Genomic DNA, 22,302 nt, shown 5'->3' with positions numbered 1-22,302 from the left:
GAAGATAATTGTTTACCAAAGTGGCCCGCCAAAAGAAAAAGGTTGGACATCACTGCTTTAGACACTGTATAAAAGTAAACAAACGGTTTTTTAATTTTTAATAATAATATTAAGTGTTAAAATTCTCAAAATAATATACAATAATTTTATATGAAAATATAAATTTTTTTTTTTAGGGTTGTTTTTATACCTTTGGTATATATAAGTGGGTCTTCCCCCTGGTAGAAATTTCTGACCCAAATAATTTTTCACATCTATTGTTGCTGTTATTAAAAATTAATTATACTATCGTGGTTGTACATTATTATACTTGGGAATTACGAACGCACACGATTAATATACAACCGTGTCGGTGCGGACGTCCATCAATGTTTATTTCGGATCTCATGATCCGTGTGTGGTAGGGGGAGAGGAGTATCGAAAGTGTACATAATAATCAGGGTTCGGAAGTTGTAGCACTAAAAATGTTACTTTTTAGCTCTTAAATATGCACTTAAAAACTCTAAAATATGCGCTATAAATAGCACGAAAAATCAAAAAAATATGTATTTAACTTGAAAAAAATATAATTTTACAAATTGTTGGGCTCATTAGACACAGTCTGGACTGATTGAATTATAAACTGTTAACAAAAATGTTAAATTACTTAAATATATTTGTAAAAATGTACTTATTATTAAATTATTTTATGTATTTATCTTGGAAATTAACCTAGATTATTAAAATGATCGATAATCTAATGCAATGATATAATAAGGGAATAAAAATGACGTCACTAACTATTAATACATAAAATTGTCGATGAAAACATAAAATAATATTTGATGAGGTCTATTTAATTCCAATAATTAAAATATTTTTAAAAACATAACTAAGTAAAAACAATTATTATCAACAAAATGAGATTATTCTTTATATTATGTGAAAATATACCTGAAAATAGCACTATAAAATCTAAATTAGCAAAATAGCAATAAAACCCGTAAATATGCATAAAATAGCAAAATTAATTTATTTACATGATATCTGAGTAGTGAGAAACATATTTGTATCTTTCTTTGGATGTTATAGGATGAACCAAAAAAAAATATGCATTTTCTAGAACTTCCGAACCCTGATAATAATATACAGATGTAATTTCTGACGCACTGGGGAGTGTTATTTATTTTATTCTCTTTCGGAGAGGGGTATTTCTCCTGGAATAATCGCTGGTCGTGTGTGCCCTTCCATTGCACCGAACCGAACCGGATCGGCCGGTTTGACGAACAAGCCCGGGTCGAGACGCGCGTCACGTTTTCCGGCACAGCCCCGAGACGCGGTGACGCAACGGTGCGAAACGTTTTCCGGACGAGCGCGGGAATAATACTCGGTGCAGCCGAGCCACTGTGATAGCGCGACCGATCGACGATAGTATGCGCCGTGCGTATACAACGAGATAATGATAATAATAATAATAATAATAATAATATCGCGTCATGCTGCAACGAAAAAACCGTGATTACGATTAACATTGTTATTATTATTTATAATATTATTGTGTTAACACGTACGGGCGCGCTCGACGACCGATAGGTACCATGGATAAATATCGTTGTTGATATTTACTGTCGTTTTCGTCATTTCCGTATCCGAGTTCGGCTGTAGTCTGTTATTTTTTTTTCTACGTCGGAATATCGTGCTCGTCGTCGAACCGTGTCGTCGTGTTCCGTTCGAATCGCATCATATCCGTACGTCCGTTCCCGTCGACCATGTGATCTCCGCGAATTCTTCGCACATCGTTTAGCCATTCCATGTAAGTGAAATGCGATTGAAGTATGGTCAAGTAGTGGTACGACGTGCGGGCGAGAACGGCTTCTGGATAACCGATTAATCGGTATTCGCGTCGCGCGTTCTCCCATCGCCGTTGCCGCTCGTTCGGAGAATACCAACTGCATTGTAATGAGCCAAACTTCATTCTGACATTAGTATTGCCGTGCCAATTATAATATGCCACACGACGTGTATTGTTTTCGATGACGGTCTCGTTAACTGATCATATGGAATAAAATTTTTTAAAAAAAAAACCACGCACCAGTCGATTGCGAAAAATATGTATTATCGTTTACTGGGATTCTAATATTATTGTACCGTTTCACAGGTAGAATGTCGTCGTCGCATGATCATAGACCTTCAATTAACAATGTTTTGGATTTGTTGGCTCAACAGTTTGTGGTGATTTCTGGTTAGTTTTGTGAAGTATTATTAAAACATGCAAAAAAGCAATATTATGTATTAATTTTAATGTAGTATTATGCTTTAGTTGGAAAAATCAAATGTATGAAAGTTTTTTAATCATATTTATGATTTTATTTATATTTTTCTTGCTCTGATTGTAAATAAATGCTTTAATTTTCACATTAAAATTAGTTGATAAGTTAAGAAGTACTAAATGAGGATTAAAATGCTTAAAAATATTAAGATAATTTGTTACCTATTCTTATAGTTTGAAGTACCTATTTTACATTTAAAGGTTCAATAAGATTTTTTTTAATAATATTTGAATTAAAATATAAATTAATAAATAATTTTTATAATAATAAGTATAATAAATAAAATAAAAAAAAACCTAATAATTTATTTTTAAAGAAACATAAATATTTACTTAATAAAAATCTACATGTGATGTAAAATGTAATAATTTCTGCATATAATCAATAAATAATAATTGCATTGAATCATAGGTCAATTACAAATGTAAATTGTACATTGGACCAGCATCTAAAAATCTATAATTAATATTCTTTTATGTATTATTTATTTTTATTTTGTTTAATATCTGTATTAGATATTCTATCTATTAATAATTTTTTTATTATTTATATCTGATTGTGGTTCTTTATTTAACAAATATACATCGTTTTAAGAACCTAAATTAAATTTTAATAACTAATTACATTTTTATAATACTTTTATAATTATTATATTACAACTTGCTTAATTGTATTATATTATAAGAATATTCTCTTGAAACAAATATTTATAAAATAATTTTTACCATAAGATTTATATTAAAATAAACTAAATTATTTTAATCTTTAATGGTCCACTATACTCAAATCAAATTACTTTAAGTATTGATTTTCTACATTTATTGTTATGCACAATATTACTTAATTATTTGAACTTTCATTTATCTTAACAGAAATTTATCAATCTTAAATGTTTTTCATTGGTTATTCCATGTTTAAACATAGTCATTTTGATTAGATAATCTTTTTATTGACACTAATTTAGTTTACAATATTATAAACACTACACTACTAGGAGAAGCTAAATAAATTTTCTACAACAAGTTGGCATCTTATCCATATTTACTTTTGTATTTGATAGTAATCACTATTAACTTTTTTCATACTCATGTCTTAATAATAATAATCAAACACTAAAAGTATATTCTTATTTTTATTACAATTTCAATTCTAAATTATTTCTTAACTATACCTTTAATAGGTATTTAATTTAAAACCGTCATAATTATTTTAGTTATTTTATAGGTACTGTTGCAGTTGTTTATTATTTAAATTATTGATATTTTTCAGGTGGTAAAACTAGAGAGGGTTATTCTATAATAACTTTTCCTGATATAGGAAATTTTGTTGATTTGTCTGAAGAAGGCTTTGAAAAATTAATATCTTATACTACTTCAGTACCTTCGTAAGTAGTACATTTTATTTTGTACTCTTATAACTAGTTAACTAACTTATATTTTTTCTTCTAGATTACAGGAAGCTGATTTAGGTTTTGTAATTATTGTTGATAGACGCAATGACAAATGGAGTTCAGTTCGATGTGTTCTCTTACGTTTAGCAGTAAGTATAAGGAAAAGACCACAAATAAATGTTATAGCTAAGGCTAAAATAATACTAAGTAAAAGTGTAGTACCCTGAATGATTAATCCAATTTTTTTTCAATATTTTTATACGTATTGACTTTTTTTTAATGTTAATAATTTTAAATTTATAAAAAAATACTATTATTATCTTAACCTAACCAATATAAACTAATAATAGTACATAATAACTATTTTAATATTTTTGAATTTAAATAATTATAAAATTAATTAATTAATTGCAATCGAATAATTTAATTAGAATATTTCGAATTTACTTTACAGTTTATTTAAGTGTTTATTTTTATACATTAACTATTGAAATAGTTTTTAGCAGTTTTCTTTAGTAATATTCTATCTTTTTTATTTTAATCAAATTAATACATTGAATTAGACTTAAAAAAAAAAAAAAAAATGATTAAAATTCTTATTTGAAAAAAAATAATAATTACTTGTGTATTTTCATTAATTTTTTATTCTACATTTATTCTCAAACAATAAGCATTCATATTTTATACCTAATACTTCTTCAATTTCTTAAAAGTAAATAAAATATGTTTGTAACTTACATAAAAAGGTGTATATTTAATTATTATTATAAACATGATAAAGTATTTTAATTGATCTAGCCAATTCACTTAATAAAAGTTACTAAAGTACAATTTGATATTTTTAGCGTTTGAGTAGGATGGTATCAATGTAATTCTCCCCACTAAATTTACAATGTGCACAATTTTATTTATATACTTACACTCATTAGTTTAATATAAATATCATCTAATCTTTAATACATAGTTGCTACATTATATGGTAGTTTTTACTTAAAAATATAAATATGAATATTTATAATGTTAAATATATAATATAGTATTTTGTATATTTAATATATATTTAGTTTTAAAAAATTTGCTCTATATAATATTTACTAAAATTAATATAAAAAATACTTTAATATATTGTTAATATTTTTAACAGGAATTCTTTCCTGGACTTTTACATGTAGTTTATGTGATAAGGCCAAATAGTTTTTTTCAAAAGGCTATATCAGAAGTAAGCAATAAGTTTTTTAAAGAAGACTTCAAATTCAAAGTTGTTGTATGCAGTATTATTGAGGAATTACATGAATATATAGATAATTCTGAACTTACTGTAGAGCTTAGTGGTACTTTACCTTATTTTCATCAGCACTGGATACAGCAAAGAATGGTAATGTATAAAATTTACAACTAGACTTCGTTCCATGTCACTAATGCAACTAAACCAAGATCATTAGTTCTAACAAATATCATTACAAAAATAAATTAGTTACATTATTTTGAATTTATAGTAATATTAGCTTTTAGTACAAAATTATAAAAACAAATAGTTTTCTCTTAATATATTTTGTTTAAAATAACATGATTTATTTTCTTTTTAGGCTTTAGAAAATTTTTCAAATGAAACTAATGAAGTTTCTTCAATGTTAAATGAATTTACGGAGCGTCTCACAAATGATACATTAGATTTGCCAGACACTAAAGAACAGTCAGCTGATTTGTTATGTCGTCATGCAGTTGAATATGGAAGATTGAAAAAATGTATTGCTGAAGCTGTTAAAAAAGGTGAATCATTGTTGGGTGATTTTAAGCAAGACACTGATACTTACCATGGTTCTATACCCTCAACAGTTACCAATGTTGCTGCGTTAGAGAGGTAATTATAAATTATGTTATAGGATTTTAATTAATTTTTATCCAGGTAAAAAAAAAACTGTAGTTTTAGAAGACTATTTTATTATTAAATGTGTATGTTATACACTCTTGTAATTTATACTGTTTTCTTATTAAGTTATTTGATGTATGTGTTTTCTAACTTTTTAGAATACTGTAGACCTAACTATACCTTTTTTCTTGGGTATTAATTTAAAGTAGTTATATTTTAAGTTGTAAGATATCAGTCACTTATAGCTATACTGGTGATTATCTAAAGTAAAAAAAAAAACTAGGGTCTTTAATAACGACTGCAGATTTATTGAAAAAATGATATTCTTTGTTTCTATTGTCAGAAATTGGTAGTTTGTTCGTTTTTTATTTATTTTTTTTAAAAGATTTCTGATTTTGTTTAAGTGTGTCAAATAGTGATTTTTTTTATGGCTTGTAAAAACAAAAAAAATAAATAATGTTTATTCCTAATGTAATGTGTTTATGGTAAAAATTTAAAAATAACTTGTTTAAGTTTTCTTATAACCAGTATTAATATTTATTTTATTATCTAAATCAAGTATCAACTCTTATAAGTATAGATAATATCCTTTTTTTTTTTTTAATTATTTTTTTATTTATTTTATTTAGTACAAATTTTACATTTTAAAAGTAAAAGTAATTTCTTTTTATGTTAATTTATTGAATACTTAATATAATATTCATAAATTGAAACAGTATCATATTATCTTACTTTTTCATTATTAATTAGTGAAACATCATTTTTATAATGTTTTTATATAATTACTTTCTATTTTATATTTTAAGTTATGTTTTTAATTGTAGATAAGCAATTTTAATTGGTTTTATTTGAAAAAATATTTGGACTTTTAGGTAATTACTTAATTTATAGTTAAAAATGTTTATTAACATAAAATTAATTAATACTTTTTCTATACAGTTGTAATTTTTAAATTATATTTTATATATTATATTGTTTAATAATATATCATAGATTTCTATTAAATTAAGAATATGTATAATGAGGATTTTCAATTTTTTTATTTTATTTTTTTATTTTTATTATAATTATTTAAACTGCATGTCATACTGGATTTACATATTACATATAAATTTTATAAAATATTAATTTTTATATTTTTAAAGATTATTAGTGCAAATGGAAGAAACAGAAAAAGTGTTTGATGATTTTTGGGAACAATTCTCTGGGAGACTTAAACAATGTCATTCATTACGGGCATTTGAAGAAAGTTTTAATATTGTCCAAGTATGTAATAGTTATTCCCATTTTTAATAAAATTCTCAATAAGTACATTATAATTTTATTTTTAAAAATGAACATATTTTGTTTTTCCCTTTAAAATAATATATATAGTGTTTTAATAATATTATTTGAAACAGATCTTTAAATTTAATTCGGATTTTTTCATAAGAATAAAGACTAAAGTATAAAGTAAATGTATTGTACATGATTACATACATCATTGAATATAAATCATATTAGGTAATCAAATTTATATTGTTTATTTTATTATCTATCAACTATGTAGGAGAATATTAAATTTTTAAATTAATGTAAATAAAACAAACTATTATTATTTGTTAAAATATTACATTAGTTTAGATTTTAACTCTCACTTGTATAGTTTATTTTAGACAAAAAAAAAAAAAAAATACTTCATAGTCTAAGCTGCTTGAAAAAATTCAACAATAAAGTTCTATATAGATTTAAAAAAAAGAGTTCCTATTAAAAATAGTTTGTTTTACTGCTCATAGAAGTTAACAAAAAAGTCCCCTGTTTTATTATTTAATTGCATTTGTATGATCTTTCTAGAAAAAAATTAATTAAATTTAAAGACATTTTTTTTTAGTACAATTCAAAATATTTTTCATTTTGTCAATAATTTACACATTGTATATTATAAAATTACATTTATTATTAATATAATTTAGATATTCACTGTTTAAAGTTATTATTGCTCATTAATATATATATATTAATATATATCATATTGTTTTAATTTTGATGACTAATTTAAATAATAATATTATTAATACAATTGATTATATTAACATATGTTTTATTTAGAGTTCATTAAATGAACACTTAAAAATTCTATCAGAAATGACTGATGTTGGAGATTCTGTTGATCGAGTAGAATCATTACTTGAAGAGTTTACTGCTTTTCAGAAATCAAGTTACGTATGTATCTGTTATTGTTTTATATTTCCCTTAAAGCAATATTATTATAATAAAAAGAAGATTATTGAAGTCTTAGAAAATTATAATTGAATAAAATAAAAAATAAGAATTTTATATAATTATATTTACTGTTTCACTTAGTATTTGAAATGTTATTTTCATTAACTCAATGACAATATAGTAAATGGAAAACATTATTTGATGAAAAATTGTATAATCAATTAGATTAATGCAATAACAAAAGGAAATCACCGAGTTAATAGACAATTTTAATTTTTCTTATTTTTTTATTTTTATTATAAAAAAAAAAATTACATTTTTATAAAATTTTTTAACTAAAATTTAAAACTAGACATTTTATAATTTTACTACCAATTATACAGTAAAACCTTAATAAGACCAAACTTTGGTAAGACGGAAACTAGGTATAATGGAACATTTTTTTGGTCCCATTTCAAATTACATACAATTAACTAAGCCCGTCAGGACGGAAACCCTGTTAACACGAAAAATATCATGATCCCAAGCGATTTCGTCTTGTCGAGGTTTAACTGTAATATTAATAGTTCGGTTGTAAAAAGAAAAATATAATGAAGTTGAAACACATAATTTAGATTAATAAGTTAATATTTTATAAATAATAATAGTATTTTGTTCACATAGTTATTTTTTTTTTGAAAATGGGTGTATTTAATCAAATCCTCTTAATTATTATTTGTATCAATAATTTATTTTAGGAAAAAATAAAATTAAGTGAAGATTTGCTACATTGTGGTGGACAATTATTAGCTTCTAAACGATTTATTGTTTTGGAAAGTATTCAACCAAAGTGTGATGAAGTTCAACGTCTTATTCAAACATTGAATGATCGTTTAGAAAAACGTTTACAGACCTTAAATAAAAGTTGTGAACTGCAAGCTAGGATTCAAAAAGTAAGTATTCATTTCACCATACGCTATACCATACGTAATTGCTATTTTGGACTTGCATGGAAACTGATATTATAGATTACATAATATTTTTAGTAATAGTTTATATTTAACTTAATGAAATCACAATAATATGTTTAATACATAAAAAAAATGTATTATTAATTTTTCCTTTAGAATATATTATAGTCTGACCTTGTTTATCAGAGATAATAATCTACATATGGTATTAGGAATACGCATAGAGTTATTGTTTAAAAATCTAATGATTTATTTTGTTTTGAGTATAAATCAAAATTAATTTTTTTTTAAATTTTTAAAAAATGTTCATATTTAATTTAATTTTAATTTATGTATTTTGTCTAAAAATCTATATACTAAATATCTCAATAGACATTTGTATTATATTATATTATATTATATTTTTTTGATAGTTTTTTTTTATTAATTTATAGGCAAGTGAATGGTGTGCGAAAGGGGTCATGCTATTGGGATCAGAACCACCTGACAAATGCATTAGTGCTGAACAGTCTCTTGCAGAATTAGAAGAGTTTATGAGTAGTGCTCATCATTTAAAAGTAGAAAGCCCAAGAGAATTTTATTCATTGTTTGAAGATACTATAACACCTGAAACTAAACCTATTGTCACCCAAGTGCTTCAAAGACTAGATGATGTAACTACTATGTGCGATAAACGTTTGGCAAGTCTTAAACGTTTGATTAATAAACCACGACCTATTTTGTCTGTTAATCCTGAACCTGCTATTCCTATCCATTTAACTAACATGATCAAGGTAAGTTGTATAAATATTGATAATTTCATTGATATTCAATATGAATAACTGATCAATTTAATAAAAAAAAAAAAAATCTGTTTCAGATTTCAAATGATGTTGAATGTGATTCAGGTATTCAAAATGAAGAGAGTAATGTTACAAAAACAAAGCATGTTCTCAGTGAACTTTTATGTACTGAACGACAATATACTACAGAGTTGGGTTCTATACTTAGAGTAGGTTGAATATTTTACAATGAATCTTTATTTATATGTGTAAAAAATGGAATTTTCTTAGGGATACAAAGATCAAATGGAAGTACCTGATATGAAAAACTTAATACCTACAGGATTAAAGGGTAAAAGTGAAGTTCTTTTTGGAAACCTTGAAAGCATTCATAGCTTCCATAATCAATTTTTTTTACCTGCTCTTGAAAGTTGTTCATCTAGTACTGAATCTGTTGCTGTTTGTTTTACTGACAATGTAATGTTTTTGCAACTATCTATAGTTATTTAAATCTAATATAGTTTTTGAAAATAAAATAATGTTTTTTATTGATTTTAGAGGGAAAAATTGCTACAGCTTTACACATATTATTGTGTGAATTTAACAAGGTCTGAAGAAATAAGAGAAGTAGTGGGTGAGGATAATGCTTTTTTTAAATTATGTCAAGAAAAGCTTGGACACCGTTTACCTCTTGGTGCATATTTACTTTTACCAATGCAGAGAATCACTAAATATCAACTTCTATTGAAAGTGAATATGATAAAAAAAAAGTGCATTGATTATAACATATTTGTAATGGGTTTTTAATTTTTAGGAACTGTTACATAGTGAAAAAAATCAAAACTGTATTACTAAGTTGCAAAAAGCTCTTGATTGTATGTTGCTAGTTCTTAATAATGTAAATGACAATATGCATCAAATAGGCATTACTGGATTTTATGTAAGTTATAATACATCTTTTAAAAAAAAACTTTATATAAATGTAAATTATTTTATGTTTAGGGGGATTGGAATGATTTAGGTGGTTTACTTTTACAAGGGTCGTTCTCTGTATGGGTTGAAAACAAAAAAGATTTGTTGAAGGAACTTAGACTTAAGCCCATGAGACGTCAAATTTTTTTGTATCAACAGGGATTACTTTTGTGTAAAAAAGTTTCAAAAGATAATAAACCAATGTATCACTTCAAAAAATATTTAAGGGTAAAAATTAGTTTTTTCTCAAATTTATTTTTTTTTAAATTTTCAAATAAAATTTACTTTTATAATTTTTACAGATGTGTAATATTGGACTGACAGAAACAGTTAAAGGAGATTTATGTAAATTTGAGGTATGGTTAGAAGGGCGTCAAGAAGTTTACACAATTCAAGCATCTAATTTGCAACAAAAGCAACAATGGGTGTCTGAAATTAAAAGAGTATTACTAGAACAATTGGCTGAATTGAAAGGAGAAAAAATTAAACAGTATATAAATACATTTGGAAAGCATGTGTAAGTGTTATTATTATTATATACTCTTATCAATCGTGCCTGAAAATTGTTTATTAATACTACATTTTTACAGAAATTTACGTCAAACGCATTCCTTTGATAACCAAAGTGAAACCGGATCAAATCGTGGAAGACGTCCATTAAGTCATCATGAAACTACTGATGATGATTCTTCTGATTACAGTTTGACTGATGATGAGTCTCTTGATGGGACAATTAAACCAAAAGTAAGTCATATTAAATTATTAATAACAACATAACTTATATATTTAACATTTTTCAGGCTGATAGTTATATATCATTAGCGGACTACAATGCACTTCGGCCAACAGATGCTACATTAAAAAGAGGAGATAAAGTTGATCTCTTAAAAGCTGGTTCAAGTAGTTGGTGGTATGTCAAAATTCAAGGTAAGTGTTAAATAACTAATTTTATTTAAGATTACTCTTAATGAATATTTTTACATGAAAAGAATATATATTTTTACCAAGCCCCTCACGAATTTCAATTTTTTTTTTAATCTCAAACGAGGTGTTTTTCAATGCTGATATTGAAACTGTTTGAATTTTTTCGCGGTAACCATTAGTTTGAGAATTATAGTGTTTTTAATTTTACGTTTTTTTTTTTTACTGTATACGTATATTAATATTAATAAACTATTTGATTGAAGTCTATGTTATCTTCAGTATCTTCATCACTTATCGTCAGATTCACTTGAATTTTGTTCAACATTCGAGATATTCGCATTATATAAATGTCCATTCAATTTAAAAAATTCTATGACACCATCACTTTGATTACAGTTAATTTTTTTTAAAAATATATGTTTGGTGAGATATCCTCCAATAAAATCTTTCTTCTTGTAGTACTGAGAGACAAAGTGTTAAGTATTTCTAAAACATTGAGTGTCGTGTCATTTCCTTCATGCTTAGCATTTGGCAAACAAAACCAATACATCCCTCGATTTGATGTGAATTTTTTGGTAGTTGACTATAATATGAATCAATATTATTTCTTATTTTCTTATTAAATTTCTTATTTAAATTTTCAAAATTATTAATAATTTATAAAAAATGAATGAAGAGTTAAATTATTAAGAAATTTTTAAAAAATTTAAATCTGTATTTAAAATTAATATTATAACATTCATAGTAATTTATTAAACTTAGGCAAGTTAAAAAAAAAAAAAAAACCTTAAAAAATTTTAAGGTATCTCACATGCAATAAATAATCAAATACTCTTGTGCATTCAAGTTTTCATAGAATACAATTTGACTTATATACTCATACAAATTTATACATGCATGTGTAAAAATTATTTAATTAATATTTTATCTAGGATCCAAAACGGAAGGCTGGGTTCCAGCAGCTCATTTAGAGGTCAGTGGTCGTAAGTCTTCACATAGTTCTCAGTCTGTTTGCAGTCATGGATCAACATCTACAGAATGAAATCTTTTGTTTGTCTTAAGTATTTATATGGTTTATATAATTGTGATATTAATTATTTAATTTGTTTATTATTATTATTAATATTTATTTAGTCTGAACAGGACAACCATTAATAACTCATATTATTACATAATTAAGTATAATTTTAGTGAGCATGTCATAAATATGACAAAATTATTGCGAGCTTCCCCAGAGTTAGTACAGGGAATACTTAAAAGCTTCGGGTAAACAACAAAATTCAATAGTCCTATGTTAATGTTTTTAAACTTAAGTCCGCGAACAATAATATCTATAAAAATTACAATTTTTTAATTATAAATGTGTTTTGTAACACCAATATTTGTAAATATTACTGTTGCATTTGTAATGGTAATACTATTTATCCATCTTTTGATATTTTTGTATATTGGCACATTACTATGCACTAATGTTATTCATTAGTTTATTTAAAATTTGATATATCCATATATATATATATATATATATATATATATAGCCTCTGGGCATTATCCTCCTGTTTTGGTTCCTCTAATTCCTCGCGTGTCTTATTATAAAGTATTTCGTTTAAATGCAATATATTTTAAGTTTCGTTGTTTATTTACATTTTTAAGATCACATTTTTTAAACAAATGATTCAGTTTGACTATATGTTATTTTTCTTCTATGTTAATTTGCTGCTTGAATCAATTTGAAATTATTATGAGTTTTTTTTTCTTTGGCAAAAATTTATAATTTTTCATACTTTTATGATGAATTAGATGACCAAAAATGTATTAAAATATTTAAAGTACAAAATGTATATAAATGCATAAATGTATTCAAGTATTAATAAATACAAAGTAAATAAAACCGTTCCATAAATTAAATTTTATATAGGTAATTTTTATATATATTTTTTTTCATATTATTGACAATTATACAAATAGTAGTTTGCACTTATATTATTTCCCCACTAATCCAGTGTTCAAAAGTGACTTATTTTTGCCATTTTAATTTGATCTTCATTTTTATTTAATTTTTTAATTCTAGTCATTTATATTCATATGATGTTTGCTATGTTTTTGATATTTTTGACTGTGCTGAGTATAAATTGTATTTATACAGACAAACAGCTATGTATGTTTTTGAGGAAAAATCAGAATAACCAAATTTATTATTTGTTGCTTTGAAATGGCTACATGTTTCTTAAAAAGAATAATCTTAATGATTTTGTCTTCTAAAGTAATATACATTGTTTTTAGCAGGTAGGTTATGCATTAGTAGTTAGTAATGCATTACTTTCTCAATGATGTATGTTAGTATGGGTATCAGTTTAAAACACAATAAATTTAAATTTTTTCGTGGTTCCTAAATTACTTTAACTTTATACTTTAAATGATGTTAACTTAATTGGAAAGAAAAATGTTATAATCGTGATTATTTAACTGACTCTTAGTAAAAAATGTTACTAGTTAATTATTGTCTTATTTAATTTTTTATCTGGTTCTTTTTTATTTTAAACTTGGTCATTTTAAGTTATCCCTTTAACTATAGTTCTGGTTTAAAAAAAAAAAATATTTTCCTGCATATTTGTCACCTTGAATTATTATTTATTATTATTCACTATTACCTGTTATTATTATTATTATTAGTTTTAATCTTAAAAATATTACCGTTGTATGAAAAAATTGTTCTTAAATTGTCAATTGTTTTTTTTTTTTTTTTTATTTTTGTTTACCTATTAATTATTGTACTTACCTATTTATTTTATTACTATATTCTCAAATAAATAAATTCTATATGAATTGAAAAAAAAAAGGATAAAATGCTACGCAAATTTGTTATTGGATTGTTATTGCAAAAAAGTAATTGGAAATTAAATGATTTGGCTATTTGTAGATGTAAAATCAAAATTAAAACAAAAACATACTTATTGAATTTAACATTGTTTTAATTATGATCACTGTGTACTATTATGCTAATTTTAAAATGGCATCATGAGTAATATTGTACTTGGTTGGGATTTTACTTATAAAGAAGCATTGTGTTATTGCTGTATACTAAAACAACTTTATTATTATTGATGTTATAGGATCCAACAATGCTAATGTTATAGTTTTTTGGATCACAAATATTTTGAATTTAGCCTGTGATAAATTTTTAATTTTTAAGTTTATACACTATAAATATTTTTACTTTACATTAGAAATAAGTATTTGACTATTTTTTTTTTTTAAATCTAGTTATTAATCGAAAACACTAGACAGTATCATAAATGTTCAAGTGTGTGATTATTCTACAACAAGCACTTTATTAATGGAACTACTTAAAGGTTCCTGATTACCATAATAGTTCTGGTTTGAAGTTTAAAAAGTTGGCATTAGATAAACATTAAGCTGTGAAATACCAACAACATTATTTTTAGTTATAATTTATAATTATACAACCACAGATATGTAATGAAATACGGAACTGTATGAACTATTTAATAAGTTTTATTAATAATTATTTGAATGAGCTCCTTGAGCTAGCATATATTCATATTGCAATACAGCATGTGTGCAATCATCATATTTTTCCATGTAAATAATTTTCTTATCTTCTGTATATTATTTTAAATTTAATCGGTCGTTCAAAAAAATATGAATGATCAAAAGATGGAATATCTCTTGTCTATCGAGTAAATTGGTGTTATGTTGAGTATATTTTAGTATAGCCATGAATTTTATAAATAAATGTCTTAAATTAAACTAAATTTTAAAGTATTTACTCTTATTAAAATTAAAAATGGTCGCATAAATCTGAATATATATTTTTAAATGGGAATGTTGTCTGTTTACGAATTTTAAAAATTATCAACTTTGAAATATGAAGTATTACTTGGTTACAATATTAATTTTTGAAATTATGCTGTAAAAATGTTATTGTAATATTATATTTAAAATTAAGATGAGTACATATACTTTTTTGTCATACACGGTACACTTACCCACATTTACGATAGACACTTCACCGCTCATAGAAGGTACAAGTGTATGGAATGCACTCAGTTTGTTGTTCAACGTGAAAATAATACCTATCTAACTTTGTTAGTTATGGATTTCGCGACAGTAAGTTACACATATTATGAATTATTCTATCTCCATCTATGCATATCAAAAGTGTGTTACCCTCACGGACGGAATGCGTTTTTTATCAATCTTTGTAACGTATAGCTCTTGCCGTTCAATTACTTCCTCTAATGAGAACGAAAAGGATATTGGACCGTAATGATCAGTACCAACAATAACGTTTTTCCTTAAAGAAATGTAATTGAAGTTTATTCGCTTTGTAAAACAGAAGAGCAAAAAAAATGCTTTGGCTAACATAACTGTAATATTATCAATAACATCAGTAAATGATTTTACGTAAATAAAAAAGAATTATTTTATATGATTGTAATATTGTAAATTGGTTTACCACTAAAATAGTGCTTATCGAAAAGGCTTAAATAATAGTTATTTCCAAACTGAAAATTTGCTCAGTTTTGATAACCATTATTTGTGCACGTATAGGGAGTATTTAGAGTAAGTACGTATAATTATTAATAAAGCTTATAAAATATAAATATGTCGATTATATTATAATACATATAAAATATTAATTATACTCTTAAATAACTTAATTATGGTAATCATATTAAAATATAAGTTATGGAAATCATGGCAGTTGTCCGCGTAGGTACGGCAAAAATATATGTGTAGACATCTAAATTAATTTTAAGCTTTACTAAAGTTTTCAGTTATTACAAATTAATTATTTTTTTTTTAATTTTATGTTCAAATTACTTCTAATTTAAATATTCTACATATATATACTATGCGATTTGCACGATTCCACTTCAGTTTTAAAATATTCGAACGAAAGAATTTGAATTAATTAATCTAAGAAAAATGCGTTTCGGATCAAACACAAGAGTGGACTCTATGAAAAACTGATGTTGGAATAATTATATCTCTAACATAGTATTTACCTTAATTTATTAATTTTTTAAATTTTTTTCAAGTCTCCCATTAGGTTGTGTAAAATTAATAATTTGATTTTGATTCCAACCTACTATTCTAGAAAAATAAGTATCTTGACCTGTGATATCCGAGTTACATTGATAGATTAATATTTTAATAGATTTTAATAAATTAATATTTTTAATATTTTCAAATAAAAAATGTCGACAGCGACCTGATTTTTTTTAATAAATTGAGAACTCCTTTCAATGTATATCGAAACCGTGGGCATGAACTGAAGTATAACGTGTGTCTTCCGGAATCCTTTCCAATAATGTATTATTAATTATTTATCAATATTTATCCATTAATGTCCTTCCTTGTAAGACTGCAGATATAGTTTCGAGGGTTTTAAATCCAATATTTTTGTTCAATGCGTTTTCTAATTTAATGAAAACTAATTTTTTTATTTAGATATATTCGATTAAACAACGGGCACGTTCATTTTTCTTTAAATATTGTGAGATAAAACCGATTGATACATGGCCTTAAAATACATTATATGATATAAAAAAATATTGACTTTCAAAGTATTTAAAATACATAGATCTATAACATATATTTTAAAATTATAATTAAAAGACGAAAGAAATAGCAAAAATAAAATGTTTATTTTATTTTACATAGCATAAATCAAATATAGCCGACATGGCTTCGTTTTCGACCAATAGAAAAAAAAAACAAATGCCTACTAAGTCCGAACTCAATAATAGTTTTATTGTTGGGCAAGACTGTATTATTAATATTATTATGTTTAACCGTTGTCTCAAGTTGTATACCTACAATCCCGCAATTATGTTCATACATCATGTTATATTTACCTGTTTGTACATGTAACTTATTATTTTTTAATTATTATAATTATAACAATGTATTTTTAACTGCTTTATGAATATTTAATAATCATAAACCTCTTTTCCAATGTTACTATGGTAACTACAGAATTTTATATTAGTAATTAACAATTATGAGTTATTAATTTATCATTATTATGCCTGAGCTTAGGTATACTATTACAATATTTTTTGCATCCAAAGCTTATTTATAATAAAATGTTAAATAACAAATTACAAAAAAACATACAAGTTATGTTCACATACTATACATTGATTGTATTGTTTTACTTTTGTGTACATTTAAATGTTGTTCAGTTTAAATGGCGATCAGATGGTGTCTTATCATCATCGTTCATACGTGTGTGAATACATTTAAATATTAACTGCGTGCGATGCTACTTCGCAGAATGGGCGAGAGCTGGTATATCGCGGCATTCCTGGTATATCTCGAAAATGGTTAAGATAAGTGTCTTTATCTCAGTCCGTAGATTGAATTTCTGCGACAAAGACATTTCGTTGTATAACTCGAACATTATGTAATCGACGATAAAAAATGATTATAATAACAATACAGCATTCACATATTTTCGTCCACTAAAAACAGATAGTATTATTACGTGTTGACTTACTATTAAAATGGTTTTTAAGAAATTTTTTAGGATTTTAGGACAATACGTTCATTTTATTTTAATGTCCAGTAGTAATGTCATTGCGTAAACATTCGTTCGCATTAGGGAACTACAAGCACTGCCTATGTTGGAAACTACACATAATTATAAATGCTCATCTGCCTACCCATTATAGCATATACCATCATAGGCGTCCTTGTAAAGCATTTTCGTAATTGTAAATACGTACGCGTGCAGATACTTATATTATATATTCATTTATTTGCTGTGAAACTCGCAATAACATATTATAAATTGAATAAATGACGGCGTGGTCTCATAACCGTTCCGCTGTTTACGTAAGTATTCTCTGTTCCGATTACAGGGCGTGGATTTGAATGCGAAACGCGTTTTTTCATTACATGTTATTTATAATTATATATATTATATGTATAATTTATTACTAATCGAACCTACTCCAAAACATCGTTTACCTGTTCTGTACAGGTTAGATGTTAGAATAATAATTCGTGATATACACAGACTGTACACAAAGACGTAGCCAAGGGGAGGGAATTTCTCCCCTGCCTATAGTTAGTAATGTTAGGTTAAGTTAGGTTAGGTTAGGTTAGGTTAACCTAACCTACATGAGTGACCACCATCACTTGAGTTACTCCTACGTTCCGTCGCGCACGTCCCTGTCCGTTCCCGCCGTCTCCGCGCGTCGGTCGGCTGGTTGGCGTACGTCACAGATGGACGCCGATCTGTTGGCCGCCGCGTGGGTGGTGGCGGAGTGGGCTGGGGCGGCTCCGTCAGCGGGACGCGCAGTCATGTCAGACGGCGCAGAAGCCGAGGCCGAATGGCTCGTCGGCAACGTCACCGCGGCTTGCGACGTCGCTCTCCCGCCCAGGACCACCCATCCCGGGCGGCAGGCCACCGGTCTTCTGGTGGAACGGTGACATCGCGGCCGCGCGGGCAGAATGCGTCCGTAGGAGACGGCTGTGGACCAGGTCGCGCGGCAGGCGATCCGACGGAGAGTCGGCCGCCGCGGCCGAGGTCGAGTACCGCTCAGCCCGCAAAAGGCTGAAGCACCTGATCCGCGACGCGAAGTCAAGGTGCTGGGCGGAGTTGGTTAAGTCCGTCGACGACGAACCCTGGGGTAAACCCTACAAGGTCGTCATGAAAAAGCTTCGCGGGCCATCCGCGACAGCGCCGATGGAGCCGCGGCAGATCCGCACCATCGCCGCTGTACTCTTCCCCTCAGGGGACGAGGCGGATTTGCCCACCGACGTCGACGTGGAACCGGTCGCCGTTCCAGAGTTCTCTCGAGCGGAAGTGACGGCCGCCGTCGGTCGTTTCAGGAGTCGGGACAAGGCCCCGGGCCCGGACGGTATACCGTCCCGGGTGTGGGGTGTATTGCCGATTTAAAAAAAAAAAAATTAGGTTAACCTAACCTAACCTAACCTAACTTTTAAGGACATTTCAAATTAATCCATATAAACCCTATTTAAACTGCTTATACATTTTCAAATTTGTAAATATGTATATTTTTAACTATATTTTAAATGTTCAAAATTATTTTATCAAACATAAGTTTTAATTAATAATTTTTTTTGTATTTACCTCGTAAAGTTATTATTAAAGATCATAAAATAAAGATAAAAAAATTTGACATGTGTAAACATTTAAAAATACACCTATTTAATAAATAACACTAAACGTGTTTTAACGATTGGTTGCTCCTCTCGGTGCCGTCGTTAGGCAACTTAAGCAATTGTCTAAGGCCTCGCACTTAATATCAATTCGGGGGCCCACAATTTGTCAAGTTAGAATAGTTAGATATATTTAGGTGTAAGGAAATTGTATTGGTTTTGCCGAAGGCCTCGCATAAGCTTGCGGCGACACTGCCCCTTATTCCTGTTGAACTTTCTAGCTATGCCCTTGGCTGTACATTCATGAAGTAGCCGCTCTTGCACGCCAAACGGATTTTAATTATTAGAAAAAAATTCTCGAGAAGAGTATTTGATTATGTGTCGGTCTACGATATGGCGTAATTTTAACATTTTCCCCGGGCGTGAAAATTCATATAGTTCCACCTCTGGGTCGAGTATATGCGTAGTACAAATGCTGCTGCACTACACTTATCCGGAACATATTGTAATACGCGCATGCGCATGCGACAATATGGTGAGTATCGGTTCTTGACTCCGAATCGGCTCGTTCCGCCAGAACAAGTGTCGTGAGGGAGGGAGGGGGGGTTGTCGTTCGCTTGTATGTAGGTCGCGAGCAATGCACGTACTGACGGGCGGCGGTCGCGCGTGTTCGTCTTCCGTTCGCGGACTTCCGGGCACCGTAGGTACGTCGCGAAAAGCATAGGTGGTGTTAACCGTACAACGAACGTGTCACACCGCAGTATGTGCAGGTGTACACCGCGTCGTACGCGTTCATTAGACATCTGGTCTTGGACGGACCAGCAAGTACCATTGATACTGTGCACCGACTTTGGTTCAACGAATGTTTTATAAAAACGCGTTCTGAAAAACGTACGGTACTTCCGATAATTGTAGTGCGTTTCTCCTCCATCGTGTACGCGCGGAAAACCAACTAAATCGAAATAAAACCTAACCTCTATACCACTTTCAAGCGGTGGTGGTTGTACGGAGAGTGGGGTGGTTAGACCCCCCCTCGGTTTCGAGTTTAGGCTGTGATGCACAATTCAAGACGCTCAGGTTTAAAATGTTATGTCACTTCATTTTACGTTTCTAAGGATTAAATTTAAGCATTTAAAAAATTAAACATAAGAATTACATTTTAAGTGATACATTATTATTATTAAATAAAATGTGTTTGTGTCAAACATTTTTGTAAATTAACGTATTATAAGATAATATCAAATGAACACTCATAGAGAAAATTTGAAAAACCGTCACTGCTTTCGAATAAGATTGTTCACGACAACAACACCGTTCTCGCGATTCTATGTATCTTCTGTCCTTCGTCCTGTATTGTTTTATATTCTAATCGGTTTCGTTTCAAAGCGACAGCACCAAGAAGTCCATAATATTTCGTCATCGGTATAATAATATACGAGTATACTAGTAATTCGATTGTTTTGGTTACTTATCAACCGGAGTTGTTTGTGAGCAGGTCGGCGGGGAAGTGAAAAATCGAAAACATATTTTTGTTTATTCACTCGGGCAACTTACTGTTGTGGTGTATAGAAGCGTGCGCTCTGTAATCTTAATTTTCAAAAATGTTTGCATTTCTACTGTCGACTCGTGATGGTCGTTTGGACGAAGGGAGTCATTTTGACAGATAAATGAATAGTCCGTTTGTGCGAGTTAAACTATTTTTATCTGTATGAAGTAAGAACTCGGACGGTTATCAGACACTTCGACACTGATAATATCGTTACTATATAACAATTAACCAATATTATCGAAAAAAAGATTACAGATATACAGTACAAATTGTACATCATATTCGTCGCTCATGTAAAATTCATTAATAACTGTACATTTTAAACATATTAACATTTTGTACATTTTAACTTCAATATTTCTTAAATATCTAAAACCGACCCAGGTGTTGTCGCCCGTACAGGAAAACGTTCAACGTTGTATTATTGTATTTATTATATAAATTCAATTGTATTATTTTTTTTTTTTATTATTGTTTATTGCGTGTGGAGTGCCACCCTTATTTTCTTTTAAATTTATTATTATTTAGTAATAGTACAACGACATTTCCGCATATGTTATATTATGTGGCACCAAACGGGAAACGTAAGTTTTACTCGTGCCGAAGTCGTAGTTCATCTGACGTACAAAACGGAACCCACCGAAATATTCATGTGTCCAGTAGATCTGTACACTATACACGTATTTTAATATACTTTATAATAATACATTCATCATAAAATGTATTCAAAATAATAAAAAGACGTTATGATGACACCGTGCAATGAAACAGATGATCCACCACCATCAAAAACATAATTGTTTCTTCTCCACTAAAAATATCCACGTCCTTTTCATTGTTTTCAATACCTACAAAAAAGGCATGGATCAAATTTTGGTCTTCTCTTCCTCCTAACTTTGCTTCCTGGCAAAGATTTATCTCCTCATCTATCCCTAACTCTTCTTAGTTTCGTTATTAGACATTCGTCGAAACACAATCGTCTCTTTTCCTCGACTACGTTTTAGTCATAATCTTCTTCTTAATCATTCCTTTATTCTTTCACTTAATTATTTTCCCTTTTCACTCTCCACGCGCACTAAACCATATGCGATTCAAATCATAATATTTTCTTATACCCTTCTCGCTCTTGTCCTCGATCAGAATAACTACATTTACAATTTTTTTACTCTTACGATAAAAGTCAGTATACGGTTTTGCCCAAATGAGGTTGGTCAT

The 22,302-nt window shown here is 28.0% G+C and overlaps 1 protein-coding gene across 3 annotated transcripts; it reads left to right on the top strand.

The window, feature by feature from the left end:
* The first annotated feature begins 1,459 nt into the window (after positions 1-1,459).
* LOC112681211 (guanine nucleotide exchange factor DBS-like) lies at positions 1,460-13,179 on the top strand. 3 transcript variants are annotated; one of them, XM_025551473.1, is made up of 19 exons: positions 1,460-1,792; positions 2,138-2,221; positions 3,579-3,693; positions 3,758-3,848; positions 4,844-5,074; positions 5,286-5,560; positions 6,715-6,835; positions 7,658-7,771; positions 8,509-8,703; positions 9,156-9,494; positions 9,581-9,712; positions 9,774-9,959; positions 10,041-10,232; positions 10,297-10,422; positions 10,485-10,682; positions 10,757-10,971; positions 11,081-11,198; positions 11,255-11,381; positions 12,311-13,179. In XM_025551473.1, exons 2-19 carry the CDS (start codon positions 2,143-2,145, stop codon positions 12,418-12,420), a joined length of 2,964 nt encoding a protein of 987 aa, XP_025407258.1. In that variant the 5' UTR covers positions 1,460-1,792; positions 2,138-2,142; the 3' UTR covers positions 12,421-13,179. The 3 variants fall into 3 exon arrangements, with proteins under 3 accessions (XP_025407258.1, XP_025407256.1, XP_025407257.1); XM_025551471.1 differs by having other exon boundaries at positions 11,045-11,198; positions 12,311-12,420; XM_025551472.1 differs by lacking the exon at positions 1,460-1,792 and having other exon boundaries at positions 2,143-2,221; positions 11,045-11,198.
* The last annotated feature ends 9,123 nt before the right edge of the window (positions 13,180-22,302 follow it).

This window comes from Sipha flava, unplaced genomic scaffold, assembly GCF_003268045.1.
Source record: "Sipha flava isolate LNK unplaced genomic scaffold, YSA_version1 18806_pilon_pilon, whole genome shotgun sequence".
In the NCBI taxonomy this organism is placed as follows: Eukaryota; Metazoa; Arthropoda; class Insecta; order Hemiptera; family Aphididae; genus Sipha; species Sipha flava.
This window is presented reverse-complemented; position numbering and strand designations above follow the sequence as displayed.

What these genes read in the sequence shown, in the direction of transcription:
- LOC112681211 (XM_025551472.1), top strand. Translation starts at nt 2,143, where the DNA reads ATGTCGTCGTCGCATGATCATAGACCTTCAATTAACAATGTTTTGGAT. An exon ending in AGTTGGGTTCTATACTTAGA is followed by an intron (nt 9,713 to 9,773) that starts GTAGGTTGAATA and finishes GAATTTTCTTAG; the next exon opens with GGATACAAAGATCAAATGGA. An exon ending in ACTTCAAAAAATATTTAAGG is followed by an intron (nt 10,683 to 10,756) that starts GTAAAAATTAGT and finishes TAATTTTTACAG; the next exon opens with ATGTGTAATATTGGACTGAC.